The sequence below is a fragment of the Phallusia mammillata genome, chromosome 1, assembly GCF_965637545.1.
Source record: "Phallusia mammillata chromosome 1, kaPhaMamm4.hap1.1, whole genome shotgun sequence".
NCBI classification, from domain to species: Eukaryota; Metazoa; Chordata; class Ascidiacea; order Phlebobranchia; family Ascidiidae; genus Phallusia; species Phallusia mammillata.
In genome coordinates this window covers 30849501-30868626 of record NC_137252.1, presented here as the reverse complement: position 1 = coordinate 30868626, position 19126 = coordinate 30849501, and the positions used below count along the sequence as shown (strand labels likewise).

General features: G+C 38.2%; 2 protein-coding genes across 2 annotated transcripts; one reads left to right on the top strand and one right to left on the bottom strand.

Annotated features, from left to right (window-relative positions):
• The first annotated feature begins 7095 nt into the window (after positions 1 to 7095).
• Positions 7096 to 12385, top strand: LOC145231360 (uncharacterized). Its single transcript, XM_080096337.1, has 5 exons — positions 7096 to 7298; positions 8341 to 8534; positions 8883 to 9069; positions 10397 to 10537; positions 11477 to 12385. Exons 1-5 carry the CDS (start codon positions 7139 to 7141, stop codon positions 11779 to 11781), a joined length of 987 nt encoding a protein of 328 aa, XP_079952463.1. The 5' UTR covers positions 7096 to 7138; the 3' UTR covers positions 11782 to 12385.
• Positions 12386 to 14098: 1713 nt separating this feature from the next.
• On the bottom strand, positions 14099 to 16693 carry LOC145235423 (cytochrome P450 2U1-like). The gene is made up of 3 exons (XM_080099585.1): positions 15785 to 16693; positions 15158 to 15471; positions 14099 to 14901 (listed from the first exon to the last, which is right to left on the bottom strand). Exons 1-3 carry the CDS (start codon positions 16671 to 16673, stop codon positions 14491 to 14493), a joined length of 1614 nt encoding a protein of 537 aa, XP_079955711.1. The 5' UTR covers positions 16674 to 16693; the 3' UTR covers positions 14099 to 14490.
• Positions 16694 to 19126: the final 2433 nt, after the last annotated feature.

Sequence of the window (19126 nt, the reverse complement as noted above, 5' to 3'; positions counted from 1 at the left end):
AATATAAAAGCGTTTCCGCTGGTGTGTTTTCAAATATTTCACTTCATTGCTTTAAAGAAACGTTACCGTTCTGGTAGGCGAGACGTCAGCAAAATTACAAGTTCTTAAAAAATAATTAGTATTTTGTTTAGCTTCAGTCGTGTTTAACAACAAATTTCATAAATATGCAACCTTTTTTGTTTTTGTTTTTTTTGTAACATTGGTAAATCGCTTGTTCATCAGTTAACACTTTACACCTATTTTATAACCCCAATCAACATCTCAATAGCTTATGCAAGCTCACAGTCAATACCATATAGCAACCTCCTTACCCAAACCAAGATCTTGAATAGTAACCTCAAATCATCAGACTTGAAAAAGCTACTTTCGTTAAGTTGAGTTGAATATTACATCGTCAGCTAAACGGTCCTCCATCTTTTGATGAGAATCAATAGATCTTGCGGTAAAAGCCGCATGTTATTAACAGGTTGATAAACATAAAATTGATAAAATCTGCAACCGCTTGACAAGTGGAGGGAAACCGCTTGACAGGTGGAAGTACAAGTTTACAATTTCAGTATATCGTCAATCGGTGTGCTTGACACAGGTTCAACATTTTTAACCGTGTAACGGCCAAATTACTTCCCTAGCCATAATAAACAGACAATTAAAGTATTCTTTCGAGAAACACCTACCCAAAAATGTTTTGTAGGGGTAAGAAAGTTAGAAATTTTTTATTGCGAAAAGTTATTCAAGTATATTTTTTAAAACGTTTTGATTCTGTCGAATTGTTTTACAAATTGTACTAAATTGGCCACGGTGTGTACAAGCAAACAAACAAAAAAATGATTATCCATGGTTAACAGGTGAAAACGTTTAATTATTGTTTGTTTATCAGCATTTCATGCATACGCGTAATTGTAGGAATTCCTTTGCTGTGATGTGGTAAAAAAAACGCCCCCAATTATCTTGATGTTTGAAACTAAAGATCTGCTAGGTTAAATACCTGGGCCCTTACAACATCAATACAAAACTATATAATAATGTTCTAGGGACAACTTGTAGACGATTATATCAGTGTTAACAGATGTGACACAGTGTAGTATTGTTGTTCACTTGCGGATGTTCTACAGGTTGCATTGGACCAGGGAGACTTTAGAATGTTTTCGAAAAAGAATACTTCAAAACGTACAAAATATACTCATAAAGAGTGGCAGACGATCAGCGTCAGTGTAAAGTTTTATTTGCAACAGAAATATTAATTTCGCCTATAAAGGCATCGTCACACTGACGCTGATCGTCTGCCACTCTTTATGAGTATATTTTGTATACTTGACAAGCGAAGACAGATCTGTCGGTCACCACCCTGTTACAGAGGCTGATTCTTGTAGTCTGTTATGACATCACACTCAAAACGTACAATTTAGAGTTGTAAGCAGGTCTGAAATTATGGCCCGAACCCGAACGTACAAGCCCGAAACCCACAGCCAATCGGATTTTTTAGTTAGCGCTCTAAACGTGATGCAATAGCAGCACAAACGAAGCTAAGTGTAAAGTCAGTTTCAAATAAAGTCCGTTTTATTCAAACATAAACTCGAGCACAAAAAAGTCCAACCCAATCCTAGGTTTAAGAAGCCGTAAAAAAGTGTAATCGTATGAAATATACAAAATATACTCAAAAAAGAGCAGCAGACAATGCTATATTTGATAAGTGTAGACAGATCCGTCAGCCACCACCCAGTTACACAGGCTGATTCTTGTAGTCTATGACATAACACTTATAATCGTATGAAAACACCTTTTTAAATTGGAAAGTTTTCTAATTTTAAAATAATTAAAACCCAACTATAACTGTATTTAGTTTTTCCAGACGCAGTAAGTTAACCTGGTGCGTTTCTCCTAACGTTTGTCACAGTTCAACCTGTTTTAAAGCTAAGTTTAATTCACATTGACCTTGTGACAAGTTGCAAAGAAAACAAAGTTAAATGTAAAACTATGGATGTAAGTTCACAAAAAATTTAGTCGTTCATCCTTTAGTTTTAATTATATGTATATTTCGCTTTTACAGCATCGTCAGTATCCGAAAACATGCAGAAAGATTCGTAAAAAATGAAAACAGTATGCGTAAATATCTTCTAATAAAATTCCAGCTTTAAGTTTCAATTACGAGAAAAATAAACTAACTACAAGTACAGAGGTGTATATGGGTATACTTACGGAAACCAACGGCCGTAATTCTAAAACAAGATAACTACGGGTTAAAAATTCACCAGGTATGTTAAAAATCACGACGGTTTGTGTTAATTAATTTAGAATTTGTCCGAATTGATTACATACAAAATGCGTTACAATCACAAACTGCTACAAATTTTCGCACAATGGATTTTGACGCTACAAGTGTAACATTGGTCCATGTCAAATTGCTGAGTAAATACGCGAGTGCAACAAAAACAAACAGTACAAGAGCAATTTGTTTCCCAAAACAGCTCTGGCGTACGAGCCAACTTCGAAGCCGCGCTGCCAAAAGGCAAGGGCCGAAAATTTTCATCACTCCAAAACGGACCCGTGAGTTTGTTTTTCCCGTCAAATTACGAAATACATTCTATTTGTCGCAAAACAAACAAGTGCAAGGCCTGTGGATGCCGATCTCCTTGCCGTGTTTGGAAAGGCGACGAATTGGCGAATTGGTGACCTCTGTCTGAATCGCTGACTGCCGTAATTGCAGATGAGACTCCCGCTGACCGTCGTAGCACCTGCGTTGAGCAAAATTGGGACAATTTTTTCGCCACTGCGTTTATTGATTTTGCATGCGTCGCGAGGTAAATTGGAACCTTTACCTAAATTTAGTATCGTTCTTCTTAGAACCAGTAAAATGCAAATGCACGCGCAATGCAGTTGTTTTTTGAGTTCACACTTAAGACTTAAGCTAAATTTGATCATGCTTAGTTATGTCTTTATTTAGTTTTTCTTACAGTTTAGACCAATGGTTCTCAACCGGGAAGAAATTTGATTTAAAAAAAAAACAATTTTAAATAATCTTTGTATGGTTTAGCATCTACTATGTAGTCCATTGGAAATGGGTTGAAAATGCTAAGTAAGTAATTTGTCGATAAACGTTGGGAGCCGTTGGTTTGGACAATAGCTTAACTAAGAACAAAACTGACATTGAAGTAATATAACTTAATCTATAGTCAATCGGCTAGATTTTGTGGAAAAAAGATGCCAGTATACTCATTGAGTATTGGGAAGAATATCCACATTGATCTGAAAGAAAGACATTCAGAAAAGCGCTTAAAATTTAGAAAGTTTGCGCCATGGAAATGCTTGACTTTATATAAATCGTCTAAAGGCACAGTAAACTATAATTTATGTGTGAGTGTACCGTGATCGCAGGTGTGCATGAAAGCTTCAAGGCTAATCCCAATAATGAATACCTTTTCAAAAGCGTATATATCATAGTAAAGCTTTTTGACGAAAAAAAAACATTCTCTTGAAACGTAGATGTGGTCTAGATAAGTCACTTAGCAAGCCATTTAAATTTGTGTGAATATACGATTCGGTATTTCTTACAGCTTGTTTTTAAACTCAGTACATGTTTGACACCCCGTTATCTTGAATTTCAACCATGACCGTTCACTTTTAAAGGGCGGTTTCCCAGCCCGCTTGCAATCAACTGTATCTTAGTCAAACGACATGTCGGTAGATAATGTCGACCTAATTGAACATTGAGCGTTTAATCCCCTTCATGGCAGGCAGAAAACCACATTAAAACACATTCGAACCTTAGAAAACAAGGGTTATATGCTTTCAGATTGCATTATGGGTTTTATTCACATTATTTGCGATCAGGCAGGACTTCAGACCTAAGTTTTGTCGATTTAGCTTATGCAACATTTGGCTTTAATCAGATCTGGGTAGAAGAAAGATTATTAAAGGTTAAGGCGCCACGATGTTCGAGTATTAAAAAGCAATTGTAAAAATGAGACGTACACTATGTAATCGTGTCTGAAATTAGGCCTTCAGAAAGAAGCTTTTCAACAATCTATTACAATTTACCGAAAATCTGAAAATAGTGCTGTCGACACGTTGTTCTATTTTTGAGTCTATCTTAATGGCTTGTTATTATTATTTAATACGCTTTAACCATAAAAGTGTTCCTAACGTTTCCTAACGTTGGGGTAAAATACTATTTCTGCCAGCTTTAAGTTATGTATTGTTGAGCGCATGTATCAAATTCTGCGTATAATTCAGATTATATCGAAGTTTTGATGATTTTTACTGTGGCGGAACCAGGGCAATTACGAATGTCGTGGGTCTCAGAATGTTCGTCCGTTTGTCCGGTGCGTTTATTTGTATGTTTCGCGGTCAAACAAACTGGCATCGTGCTCTCGCAGTCGGCGAAATACGTTACTAGAAAACCTGACAATTTTGAAAATGTTGCCGATTTCTGAGAAGACGACGAAAAGTTAAACTTATTGTATTTATGTCTGAATGTCGTAGTTTGAAAGATGCAGTTAATAAAGGTGTGGTACAGGTTTCGCAGTAGAAAATTGCTTTGTGCTGGAACTCGAACAAATATTGAAGATACAAGTTGTTGAAATGACAGCGAAAAGTGATTGCATTGGTCAACGGTTTTGTAAAGATATTTCAATGCTAATTTATAAAATAGTTTTAAAGATCATTGCTGTTGCAGTTGCTAATGTAATGAGATGTGGTTTTGCCGAAGAAGTTTCACGAAATAGTAAGGGACATTTTTGCAGTCGCAATACGCTAGTCAGGTAGTAAATCTTTTCTTATTATTGAAATCTCCTTTTAAGTAAAGCAACTGCGACAACTCATGATCATCAAAATCAGATCAAGAAAATTCAGTGTGAAAACCATTGAATCTGTCGCTGTGTTTTGACGCTAATAAGGGTTATTTTCCTTTTTGTCACCAGAGGGAAAAAGTCTGTCTAAAAAAACATTTGTTTGTCGAAAATCGATGAAATATAGGTGTGGCCAGATTATAGCTTATGACATGAATTTGAGCGATCTCTAGAACCAATTTCTGTCAATCAGCAACTGTTGCGCCGCCAACACTAAAACCTTTCCTGGCGCTTTAGTGGTTAAACGATTTTCGAGCAAATGTTAACAAAACCGCCTGCAAACAATATCTTGTCAGGTGACTTTAAACAAGTCATTACCACAACCAAGAAGGTGTAAATTTTCCCACGCGATTCTGTGTGAAGCAATTAACAGCTTACGGCCAAGTTTTTGCATATTGCAGATAATCAGCAGCGCTAAACACCTCTGAGTTTACCAAAATTGGAGGTTGCATAAGAGTTGTGTGTCGGCCCAGGCCTTTCGGGTTTGGACTAAGGTTTAAATAAATATACCTGATTCGGGTCTGACCTCACGCTCGGGGGCAATCGTGGCCCAGTTTTAACAGTTTTCTGACCTTATTCCGGCTTTGTAGTAAAAAATAATCTGGTTTGGCCGGATTTTGGGATTTCGGGTTCGGTCACAAATTTGAGTTCGCTACTAACTCATATGTTTGGTAAAATTAAAATTTGCAACACAATTTGGGAGTAGAATTAAATAACAAATAACTTGTTTCTGAGGTTGTTTTATTGCCCTAATTTTCTTAAGGTTTGCGATAAAATGGATACAATCACGCTAAAAAGGTGTATATACACGGTACAACTTCGCATCAAAGTATCTACATCAACAACACGAATTAAACATACACGTCAATGCATCATGCGCTCTTGTGTGATTTTAGCGCTAAAATAACAACCGCGTCGTTATGGCAGGCGTGCCCACGTAGGAAGTCACAAATTCAGTCATAAGCGCCAAACCAAGTTTTTAAGATGTTGCTAATAGGACTTCCAACCAACAAATGGACATAGTGAAATGGAAAAACAGTGTATTTGACCAAAATAGGTGAGCCGCACCCGCACTGCGCCGGCCCTGTTCAATGCAATCAATACCACATTTACAGGGCCGATAAGAATCTGATTCAAAGACTTGTGATTTAAATCACAGTGGGCGTGAGGGGTGATTTTCAATATTCGATTTTTTTGGTTTGGGGTTGTGATTTGAGATACCGAATGTGCGCTATGTTTTTCAAACCGGACTTTTTTGTACAATTGCTTGCGCCGAGTGGTTACGACGAACTTTTTTGACGAACTTTTTAGTGTTAGGCCATTAAGTATAACTAAGACCAAGTACAATTTTTAATGCAAATAAGTCTTATAAACGACCTAAATTATGTTTGATAGTGGTAATACGGAGGGTTGATTTGACGGTTACCCTTTTTCTCTTGTCCATAATTGCGCCGCAAAGTTTTAACTTTTGTGATAATTGGTTTTCTAATTCACATTTAGGACTTAGTAAGAAGATATATGTTCATGAACTGAAAGTGCAGAATAGACAGTAAAGGGAAGGAATCTTAGTCAGTCGTGCTAATAGCAGCGGCATTAGGAAAGTGCAAAGCAGTTTAGCATAGTATGCTTATGCTTGTTTCCTGTATTTAGCAAGAGCTAAAAAAGCTTAATTTTTGTTAAAAAATGTCGAACCAGTATAGCAAATATTGTGAATGTATCTTTCACAATAGATTCGCTCAATCATCTGTTTTGACGTAACTGTGGTTGTCGTAGCGACAGCCTCCGGTGCGCAATTAAATTCAGTTTTGATATGATAAGTGCGGTTCAGCAATATAATTTTGGCCACAAAATTTGTTGGTTCCGGGCCGCAGGAAATGTTTTCCGCGGCTTACAAAGTGCCATGGTGTTATATCATCAAATTTTTGAACTTCTGTCACTTGCAACGTATCACTTTTTGTGTTTATTTAGAGAGCATGGCGTCGCATTGACATTAGGCAAACAAAATAAACTGCAAAACACAGCACAGGCTTGCCTAACGTACGTCTAGTTATTAGACATTTCATAGACTTTACGCAAGAGAAGGAAACGACCAACATGTCAAAACATTATATTTTGTGTAGGAACGTAATATATACAATAATATCTACAGAGGTGGCTGTATGTCGGGCAGGTAAAGAGAGCGTGTCATTCAACATTGTATTTTCATACCTAGCCACATTTAACTTTAAATTCTATGTTTTTTGCAGGGTTGTATAACGCTAAGTCGATATATACCCAGATAATTCAGAGGAGCAATGGTGAACATGTTGTCTAAGGTGGACCCGGTGGTCGTACGGATTTTCCTTATTCTGTTTGGCTTTATCATATTCGTGTGTGCTCCGATATTCGCCTTTCTCAACAGTATACCTGTTAGCGTGAACACGTTTGGAACCAATGTAAAACTCTTGGCACCAGGCAAGTATATTTTCTGTACAAAAAGCATTGAGCGTTGTACATAGCAGTAAGTATAAGCCAAACGGTTCTTATGTATTTTCGTACTGGAATTTGACCATGGCTACACAATGTACACATGTGGTATGGGCTACACTGGAATGTTTGAAAGAACTTAAGAGTATCGTTGACTATAGGTCATCATGGTGAAAACGTATTATTTTTTTAACGCTTTAATTTCCACGCCTAAATTTGTGTACAAGCCATTACAGCATCGAGAAAAACTTAAAGAAAAACTTATTTTTCGTAGTAGCATTGGTAAACTGCGTGTGGTATGCAATATCTTGCAGGAAATGTACAGTAAACTCGGCACAGCTGCAATCATCATGTGAAACGTGTAGCAAAAACCACAGTTTATCAAACACTCCAATTAAATAAGAAGTAGTCTACGCCCAATACGTAAACCGCTAATACACAGTACCACCACGAGCCAAGTTTTATCTGTGTTAATATCGCTGATACAATCTTGCTATGACGCAAAATTCGGTGGAAAAGTTATATTAGAGACTTTTTAGTTGCAAAGTTCGAATTGATATAAAGGAGAATGTCCTTTGGTTGGTTTTTCACGTTTTCCAGTACATTTTGCGTTTTAGTGGCCACTGCTTTAATCCCGCTATGAGGTCAACTTGGCCGATAAATGTTGCTAGAGTACATTAAACAATGTGTGTTTATCATATATTCGTGACGCTGGAATTTGTTTTTAGTCGGTCAATATTTAGCCATAATTAAAAGAACACTGCGACCTCCGTAAAGGGTGTGTTTGTCATCTATGTTAAGCATGTTTGTAGACCCAGTCCAAAATAAGAAAAACATGCTCTGGACACAAAAACAACACATAAAATTTAACGTTTTGGAGGCCTGTGGTCGAACGGCTGGGTCACCCGAACAAACCAGCTTTAGACAGAAAAAAAACACAGACAAAAACAATATGTGTCTACTTCACGGAAGCGAACCAATAAAAGGCAGCTTAACATTTTTGATCTTAATCTGTTTGTTTGTTTCACAGAACTTTTCGAACACAACATGGAAGTGTTAAGTGACAAATACCCGATCGATATAACGCCAGCCGGTTGGGTGTTCTCCATTATATGGCCCCTCATCTACTTCTGGAACTTTATATCTGCTTGCTTCATGCTTACTGCGCTTTGCGTCAAACCGTCCAAGAACCCGATTCTGCGGACTGAATATCTTCTTCCTAACGTAAGTACTTTCTTAAGTAATGACATATAACCTGTCTTATATAAGGTATGTGTGTTTGGTATCAAACCTTGGGCGGCTTAAAGCAGAATGTCATGTGGATTTGTTTCCGACATTAAGAGCAAAGAAAAGCCGACAACATTAAAGACTATTTTAGCTACATGTATACATGTATAAAAAACACGAAAGGGAAATAATTGAAAGGATAACGAAAGGCTATGTATGACTTAATAAAGTCCATAATAATTGCTGAATTGGTATTTAATAGCAATACAATTTGACTTCTGTAGTTGTATACGACGCTTAGCCACTTTTGTATGTCAATAAATCGAGACCTTGTTTCATATTTAGACTTTCTTCTACTCGTGGATGTTGGCATTCGCCTGCATCGTCGGTTGGCTTTTCTCATTCGACCGGGAAATATTCGAATTGTCGTTTGTTTTGCTCGCTACTTCCACAGTCGCCGTGATAACCTGTCTAGTGGTGTCATATCGAGCTATTCTAAAGGAAGTTTCTTATCTCAAACATCAACATAAAGGTATAAACCAGTCAAAGTGTTTTCCATACAGATTAACTAACATTTGAACATTTTCGCGAAAGATTAAATGCAGATCTGTTTTGCATATTTACATGTAGTCTTTTTTAAGTAAAGATTTTTTCCATTTTTACGTAAAGCAGTAAAGATTTTCGACCGGTTCGAATCTGTATGTACCTTAACAAAAATACTACACAAATCGCAGTTTTCGTACATAAAGATATTGGGCTCAGTATTGGCTTATAGAGTTTGAAAGGTAATCTCAAACCTTCATGTAGTTAATTCCTTACCTCTGTGTCATCTACGGCAGGGCTACTCAAACTTACTTGTTCTGCGACCCCATTTTAGAACATAAATTTCTACGCGACCCCTTGATAGATATGATGTAAAGAAATACTTATATTTGATATATATACCATCTAATGGCGCCTAAAAAGCCCAAATTAATTACTAACTTGATACACAGATTGACAGCCTTAGTTTTTATGACGTCATAATCTATTGTGTCGCTTGTGGTATCTGTTTTTTCGCATTGTTTGCACACAATAGACATAAAAAAGTCTGGAGCATATGACTACTATTAGGCTGGTAATACTCTTTTAAGTTCTGCAAAATGTGTTTAGAGCAGTTTGGATACACGGGAATGATATTTAAACAATAAATGTACGAACGTATACCTTGTATTGTGACATAATAACCCATAAAGTTTCGCGACCCCAAAATTATATTACGCGACCCCAATTGGGGTGGCGACCCACAGTTTGAGAAGCCCTGATCTACGGTACCTATCCACCAGATGACAGCACTGAGCAATGTCAGTATTGGTTAACTGGGGCGTTTGGTTAAGGAGAAAAGGTCCCCGGCTAATCCTCTGTTAACCGCAACAAAATTATGCCGTGACGGCGCTATGCTCTGCATTTTAAAGGTCAGCCAGTTCGGACCATGGGAACAAAATGTCCGTTTGTTGACGCATTTTTCCCGCAACAAAACCGCAGTGGCCGCAAACTTGCACAAGCCAAAAGTTCTAGTTTTTTAAACTGATTAGGTAAACCGCAACCCAGCACAACCTTTATGTCGTTTAACGTAATTTGAATGAAAGCCATACACCCGGCACAGTCGATTGTTTTGGGGATGCAGTTTCGGGCCCCCAAGCATTTTTTGTCGGCAACGTGTTGACCTTAAGATGTAAAACCTATATTCAGTTTAATCAACGATTTAATTATGAAATACATTAAGTAGTTCCCTAAATACATCTTTGATTATAAACAAGTACCATCGCTGCAAACAAAGTTTTTTTTATTTTTAAGTTTGTATTTTCGTTTTTCTCCAGTTAATCTCTACCTGGTCCGCATTCTTATTCACAACGGACTTGGAATATTTGGAACTTGGATTGCTGCTGCAACTTTGCTTAACCTTAACGTCGTGCTCGTTTACTACGACAGTCCTGGCGTCACGATTCCACGCGAAAGGGGTAAGTGCACAAAGTTGTCGAATGCAAACAACAAAGAATAAAGAAAAGTAACTAAGGTATAAAACAGTGGTTCTCAACCTTTTTTCTTTCGTGGCCCACTTTCATTGCACAAAAATTCTGTGGCCCAGTAAATTTTTATGAAAGAAAGAAACAACTATAAAGTAGGTTCAGAACAAAAAAAACTGCAGGACATATTTCAAACACATAATAAGTTCAAAATATGTTAATGCGAAAAATCATAAAACAGCACTTTCCCTTCTTTAATCAAGCACTTTCAGGTATGACCGAATAATTGGACAATTGATATTCTGCTATTATCTGGCTTTATTGTAATCACAAAGTAGTTTATTACATCATAAACATACGGGGTTGCAGAAACTCAAAGTAACTTTATACCGTAAATAGAATAATTCAAAATAATTTACATTCCTTCTCAATTCCTCCCCAAGCCATTATTCTTGTAAAATTGAGTGTAGTGACACAAATGAAAATTCTTAAAAAATGCTTTCTATTTGATTGGTCTGTGGCCCAATCAAAATGCTTCCATGGCCCACTGGTTGAGAACCGCTGGTATAAAGGGAGAAAAATTCCTGCACACAAAACTTCAAATTGACTTCCCCCCATAAAAACATACATTTTGTAGATTTTTGTGCACACTAATGAGTAGATTTTTTTTCAATTTGATTCTGCCTGTAAAATGAAATGAAATTTCAATGGAATGAAGTATTCTAACTTTTTGCGTCGAAACTTTTTATTGGGGCTATTTTTTTCTGTAGAGTTATTCACACACAGAGTTGTTTGTAGTACTTGTTTAAACTGCGATCATTAGGTGTGGACGTGCGGCCTTCAGAAAGTTAATAAGTACAAAGTGCAAATAATACTGGACGCACGATTCTAAACACACATCAAGACCTACAATTACCAGATCTCTATTTGCAGGTTTCATTTCCGCTGAAACTTCAGGCACCATCATGCTTTCCATCCTCATAGTGGCTGTAATAGTCTACTTCATGCTGGAGAACTTCGTCTTCGAACGTTACTGCCGCTTTACGCTTAGCATCTTCCCGGCGCTTCTCTTCGCAACCAGTGGACTTTTTATCCGCAACTGGTACGGATCAGTAGGAAGACAGAATCCCATTCTCTCGGCGTGTCTGGTGGCTCTCAGTGCGGTCGGCATGATCGCTCGTTTTACGCTCTTCTTCTACAACTACGCAAAGCGCGTCCGACAGCGTCAAATTTGCTGAGTCACGGTTCTGTTGTACTGAGTCATGGTGTCATGCCTGTGGGTCGCACTTTAAAGAAACGATTTTATTTCACACAGTTGTTTCGAAATTTTAAAGAAATTAGTTGCATAGAAATGCGAATGATTCGTTCTGCTATTTTGGCGCATCTGTGCGCTTTAATGCTTGCTTGCGCTTGTTCATTTCAGCTAAAAACGAGATGAGTTGATTTGTTGCATCAGTTTGACGTATTTTCTCCAAACTTTGTGCTCACATGTTTACGACAATTTTCAAGATAGCATAACAACGCTCATTTCTCTCTTGATACACATTGTGGACCATACAGTGGTTTACTTTGAAGCAGGGGTGCACAACCATTTTGCTATAGTCGGTGGCTATATTGGTTTTAACTTTACCAACGGCTTCTACTAAGAGAAATATAAAGAATCTACCATGGGACGGTCCTTGTTTAGTGTTTTTAGCTGCAGTTCGTTTAATCCAAACCCTTAATGTTGCATTCATACAACAGCTAACATTTTTTATTTAAATTTAATCGTTAGGTTTATATATTGTGTTCGTAGCGTTATCAATCTCTGACAACCTTTGCAATACACACAATTCACTTGCACTTTGACATATATTTCGAAAGTAGTTGCGGCAATTTTCTCGCAAAAACCAGCTGCGGCCTTGAAAACGAGAAAGTGACCTTCGGATTTTCAAACAACACACGTAACTTTCAGGAATCGGTTAATCAACACAAGGTTACGAAACGCATTAAAGCATATTGCGGTATTTACCATCAGTGCTTGCGTTTGTGGTTACCCTTTAGCAAGCAATACGGTTTCAGCAAATAACTGCTGAATTCTTTTTCTGAAAGTTCTGCGTTTGGACACAGTTGTACTTTATGACGTTTCTAGAAAAATTGGTATGAGATAGCCATTTCAATTGACCGTGTCTTGGGGCCCATTCAATGCACAAGAGCTGCGAAGTAAATTATATTACAGGAGCTGCGACGAGTATGCAATATTACTGTGATCTGGTTTCCTAACTAATCGGGCTTTGACTATAAGCCTTTATTGCCATTTCGTCTGAACTATTTTGCAAAAGCATCATCAGTGAAATCTAGTAATTTAACGACCCGTTTTTTTTTACCGAAGAACACACTTGGGTTCTCAAATTGATTTTTCACGTTTACCCTGCAAAGGCAGTGTGTAAGATCAAATTTATCGACATGTTTTTCGTACCAAACTTGTCCCACGAAACTGTTGCGAAAATAAAGTCCAATTAAGTTCATTGCGACCTTGTTAACAGTTCGTCGCTAGCATGTGTACAAGTCATTGTGAACACAACGAGAACCAAACCAGATAAGTCAATTTTAATTTCCCCAAAAACTGTTGAAAGTTCTGTTGAATTTTTTTATCCCACATAAGCATGTCGATTTATATGGAACAATTCAACTATAGTATCAGAATTATTTCACACTTCTCTAACTCGACCGGAAGCATACAAAGCCAAACAACTTGCGTCAACAGAATTCCGAACATTACCATTACATCATTCCCCATCTTGTTTGCTCTTGCCGTTTTATATCTCTGTGAGCAAACATTTTGTTCCTACAAGCGATGCCAAATGACCAAAAGTTGAAGTGAAACTGACCTAACGTAACCTCTGATAAAGTCATGTTAAAAAGGCGCATTGTAAAGTTTTTAAATAGAGCTTTCATTACAATGCAAGTAATTGCTGAGTTGTTAAGCAGATAAATAGCCTGTTGTAAGATTCGAAGTAAAGTTTAGTTCCATTTTTAACTTCCGCTTTGAGGATAAAATCATTTTTCGCGCTCCTTCTATCATAGGTAAAAGCTGTTCCAATTATTTGGCCATATATGGTCATTGTTATTTTGCTTTGTGTGCCTTTGTATATAGGCACCATTCTTTACCTCGAATATACATGAATCATTTTCAAATCCAATTATAATAATTTAAACTGCTTTGTGAAAGTATTAAGCTCGACAATCGAATCAAGCTCAGACCATAAGTTCACTTGGCTGATGGCCCAGATTATTTCCAGTAATCCTGATGTATTTGAACGACCTATATCAGCAAAGTTACCGAGTTCCAATAACTTCACGGCTTATTGTTTGCCTCCCGGGTAAAGGTGATACTTTACCCCGAGTTTATCGGTTACAGTTAAAGTTCTCTGTTCAATGCAACGAAACCCAATTAGCAAAAACTGGCCAAATCTCGTGCATTATCTTAAAATCGATTGTATAGGCATTCAACACTTTTCATTTTTAATCATTTTGCAGCAAAATGCATAAAATATATGTTAAAATTGTAGCGTATGCAAGACCACAAAGAGGGCGTACAGCATTATAACTTCAAGTGTGGATCAATTCATCATAGATAACACTCGACAATTTTCTTAAGTTATCCCAAATACGGGTTTAGCTGACAAATGCTACACGAAAACAATCGCTGCAACAGATAATAGCTAGAAAAAGAATCAAGAAACAGCAAAATAATTTAACGGATCGCGCGATGAAATAATAAATGAACTTCACAAAAATCATCACGAAGCAATAACTTTGTTTCGCTTTACCAATAAACGGAACTTAAAACCAAGCCTGCGAACAGATTCCAATGACTAATCAAGGCACAGCCTATATACTCGGATGTAATAACGCACAATCTTCAAACGCTCACAACTCACACAAAAGCTGAATGAACGATAAATTCAAAAACGCTTTGAAATGACCATTTCACAGGCCGGGGGCCGCAAACTGACCATGCTGACACCTCTCATATCCGGATTTTCCCCAGCCTTCAGTGCAAAGCGAAATTTGCGCAGAAGAGTAGCAGAAACCGTGAAGAGCTGCATCTTGGCAAGCTGCTGACCGAGACAACTACGAGTGCCGACGTTGAACGGAATCACGTTGGGAGACTTGACAAAACAACCGGCAGCATCCAAGTGGCGCTCTGGCTTGAAAAGTTCTGGTTCAGGCCATATTTTGGGGTCGTGGTGAATACCGAATAGATTCGTTAGCAAGGTGGTTCCTTTTGGAATTCGGTAACCCATCAGATAATCAGTTTTGGATGCAATGTGCGGAAGACTCAGTGGAACAGCGGGGCGACACCTTGTGATTTCCTGAAGCAAAATAGTGCAACGTTTTTTTTTAAGATTGGTATTAGCGACCAATACATTACTGAAAATTAAATAGTCCATAAAAGTGCTTGCAATAGATCACTAAAAACCTTCGGATAAAAAAAACAGGCCAAATTTTGTTTTCTTTAGCAAATTCCAAAACTATTGCACCAAGATAGGCTTTACAAAGTCCTAATGTTTAAACCAAAAAAAGCATAACAATGCAGAGGATCTAGTGGTTTTAGTTTCAAAACTGTACCTGCAGGGTTGCTCTGAAGTAAGGAAGCTTATCCATAAGCCGCATCGTAATGATACCACTCTGCCCATATACGCTTTCTAACTCCTTTTGGACTTTATCTTGAATGTCCGGATGTTTACAGAGGAAAGTAATCATCCACAGGGTGGTAACGGATGTGGTATCCGTGGCGGCCATGAATAGGTCCTTAGTGATGTGGATCAACTGATCGCGGGAAAAAGAAGAAAGAGGACGCCACTCACCCTGATGAGATGATTCATCATGATCATCCTCCTTTATGCTGTTGTTATTCTCATTTTGAGGTCTACTTTTGTTTTCTGTGTAATAAGAAATAACGACTTTGAGTAATTGTAAACGAATAACATCAAAATAAGGGCGTAAAGGGCAATCCTGAAGTAGTGAAAATGTTGTGGAAGAGCGTTTTTTTAATATTTTTATTCTTAAAATAGCTGATAAAATTTAAGATGCAACGATAAATCTATGAGCCTATAAGTTGGATAAAACATCTTTTAGCTTGTGGAATTCAGCACTGTTTTAGTTTATTTACATTAATATATTCTGAATCTGTTACAAAAACCTTGAAACTTCGCTCGAGTATTTTCACAGTTTCAACATCATTGACACTCGTACCATTGGCCTGTTGTCGTTCTGCTTTTTCCATCTCATCAAGGAAGCAATCGACAAAGTCACGTGGATTTCCAGGGTCACGTGTTCTAATGTGCTCGTCGATCTCCACTGCCATCAAGCGGTGAAGCTTGTTGCGGAACAAGTCTTCCTTGCGTCTCGTGTAATTAAACACTGGGAGGCGCTGCAGGAACGGGGCAATGAACATGATCGCATGGAGGACGTGGAGCTTGCTCGGCTCCACCATTTCCCGGAGAACTTTCTGGAATTCTTCCTTCTCCTCAGCGACCTTATAGCCGAACACCATATGCGAAATGATATTCGAAATTGTGTCGTACATTAAATATTCCATTGCAATAGGAGCTGAAACCCCGCCGTTTTGATCACAGATCGAGTCTAACCTATCACAGAGTTCGTTTGAGATCTCAATTAAAGTCGGTTCCAGCTTACGTTTGCCCATGCCAAACTCTCTAAGCTTGTTGAGACCGAAGCGCCGCTGTTCGGTATGAAATTTCCCGCTTTGTAGAAACAAAACTCCGTACTTGCTCGAGAAAAGAGACACCGCGTTGGAAGGTCGGTCGGCAAAACTGCTGGACTTTGCAAAAGCTTCGTTTGCGGCTTCGACGCTTCCCAAAATCACAACATCCATCAAACCCATTTTAACCATACACACGGGCCCGTACTTCTGACTCCACTTGGCCATCACCCTTTCGGGGTACGCGCGCAGGGAGGTGATGCACCCTAGCAATGGTAGCCCCCTTGAGCCAGGGGGGCTAGCGGGGTGCTTTTTGCTCCACAAATGCCAAGCCACGTAGCCAATCAAACAAAGCAGAATAGTGGCGTCAATAAAAGGTTTTGCAAAAGACGAAAAATAGGTTTCAGAATCCATAGCCATTGTAGTCTTGCGTGTGTTACTGTTTACAGATCCTGTCACATTAACAAAAAAGCAATATTGGTGACAATTAGCCTCGTAGTAGCAGCAGGGGTATTTTACAACCATAATAAACGCAGCTACATCATCAGGATACTCCATATTGCACATTTATTCAACTCGGAAAGATACCTTTAGATATAGTATACTGACAAACAAGGTGCAATTGGCGAATGTAGCGGCAAAAAAAACTCTTTCTTAAACGCTACGTATATAGCTTCAACGATATTTAGAATTTTACAATATTTTGCCTTTTTATTGTGCCTTATCTACGTCAACTTTAATACAAAACACCTAAAATGTCGCCTAAGCACTTTTTCCTTGTACGTTAAAAAAAACCAATACCTCAAAAAATATGTAATGTAAACTATCCAAATCCAAACGGATTTGTTTTCCACAATGACAATAGCCCAATATCTGTTATAGATTTGAAAGCGTCCTAGTGGCAGCAAAACCCGATTGCAGCGGGTAATTCCACGAGCGTCGACTTTTAAGAAAGCCGAAACGACCGCTTCAGACTTTTTTGATCAACAATTGTCACGTGACCTGACCTGCGCGCTCGAGAGCCGAAACCGCCCGAAAGCAAAAACACAAGTAACAGGGGTTACTGTGGGTTAGGTGCTCGAGTAACCTCTAACCGAAGAAGAGCTTTGGGCTTTAGACTAGGAGACAACGTGCCGTCAATAGCCGTGGTTTGCTGTAGTAGGATACGCCTCATTGTACAAAAAGTAGGTGTGTCTGGTGCAAAACAATATGGGAGTCTCCGAATGTATTTTGCGCCCTTTCTCACTACCTTCTGTTCAAACCAAATTTTTGTTTTAGTGGTTAGCACACAATTAAATTGTTTTGAGACACCCAAACTTGAGAAAACCGTCTCACACCATTGTCTGCTAACACATCCCTTTGAAATTTAGGGAGCAAACGTTGCAACAAATTTCGGAAGAAACTATGTAACAAATTTCACTTTAGGGGGGATAAAAAACTTTTAAACTCAAGGGACAAAGTAAGAGTAAGTTGTTTAATGAACAGCAAGTAAACTACATAAGTCACTCACACCCTTGAAAAAAGCCGTCTCACACCATTTGTTTGCAAACACAGAACCTTTTTAGAGTTTGTTTGTTGCACATTGACGTACTAACGCTGAACATTCTTTGCAAAGCGCTCTTCTGAACATTAGGGCAGCACACATAAGCTTCTATTTACACACCGGGTGTTCCTGGAAAATTTTATATTGATTACTTTTGCCCGCAGCAGCAATTAACAATTTCTAAGAAGTTTTCTGATTGGAAATTAAGGTTGGCGGTCACGAGTGCAACACTCAAGTTCATAGGACACTCGTGAACTTGCTTGTCGCAATAAACAATAAACTTAATTGCGTTCACTCGTAGGAAATTCCCAGCTGTTTGCTCAGGCTATATGTTAACCAAACCGAAGCGAACCGGGTATTCGTTTTGAAGTCAGTGTACAATGATCAAATGTCTTTGTCACCCATCGATCCTAAAACTTGGCGAGTTTGGGCAAATTTTCAATGCAACACCGCATTATGATGCCTCAAGTCAGAATCATCAAGATACAACAATGTTCAAAAATGGATAATTTAACAGTTTCATGTATTTGTTAGAGTTTCTTGTTTGATTGTACATAATTAGGAAAGGCAGAATGGCACACCAGTTGTAAATAAGGATCATTATTTTACTTGTGTGCGTTTTCAGCAGTTTCTGCGTTTTCAGCAGGTGTAAATTGCCGGGCGCAAATTGGCTTGATTGAACAAGAGCGCTTGTCGACGCGAATTTAACAACTAAGAAACGCACTGCCTTGATAGCAGTTCAGGTCTTGCTTACCTGGTAGTTCCCTTGTTGCAGAAAACAAAAGCTTTTCAATTCAGAGAACTTGCCACATTGTAGTTTCATTACACAGGCAAATTTGTTTGCAGTAGAGTTTTTAGTTTTTTCTGGTAAGATTCGGGCTAAAGTTTTGAGTTTCAACAAAACTACTAGATTTAAGCCTGACTTTCACCAACTTTCGGGCCTAATTAGGGTATTGTTTTGAAACAAATCGTGCAGGCCGCAATTTGATGCTCTTTGGTTTAAAGTGTTTGCTTTACTTATGATCATCAGGTGTGGTTCGTCGTCCGACCTTCCGGAAGTTAATGAGTAATGTACAAAAAGTGCAAATATTTCGAATATTTGAAACCACTTCAATGTCGGCCTTGTTGCGGTTACCGAAACTGGTTTGCTTTGAGGGTGCGGGCCTTAACAACTGGTAACTTACGGGTTGTTGATTTGTCCACTTAGTTGCAGTTGGCAGGAAGGTAGGGTATTTTCTTAGTGTTGGAAGGTAAATTAGTAAATTTTAAGCCACTGTTGTAGACTGACATGTATCTAAATTTGTGTTAATTATTTTCTTCTTTCAGGGTC

Coding starts and splice junctions, on each gene's coding strand:
- LOC145231360 (XM_080096337.1), top strand. CDS start 7,139: ATGGTGAACATGTTGTCTAAGGTGGACCCGGTGGTCGTACGGATTTTC. Junction 7,299..8,340: donor TGTAAAACTCTTGGCACCAG/GCAAGTATATTT, acceptor TTTGTTTCACAG/AACTTTTCGAACACAACATG. Junction 10,538..11,476: donor CACGATTCCACGCGAAAGGG/GTAAGTGCACAA, acceptor CTCTATTTGCAG/GTTTCATTTCCGCTGAAACT.
- LOC145235423 (XM_080099585.1), bottom strand. CDS start 16,673: ATGGCTATGGATTCTGAAACCTATTTTTCGTCTTTTGCAAAACCTTTT. Junction 15,472..15,784: donor AGAACGACAACAGGCCAATG/GTACGAGTGTCA, acceptor CTTATTACACAG/AAAACAAAAGTAGACCTCAA. Junction 14,902..15,157: donor ACTTCAGAGCAACCCTGCAG/GTACAGTTTTGA, acceptor ATTTTGCTTCAG/GAAATCACAAGGTGTCGCCC.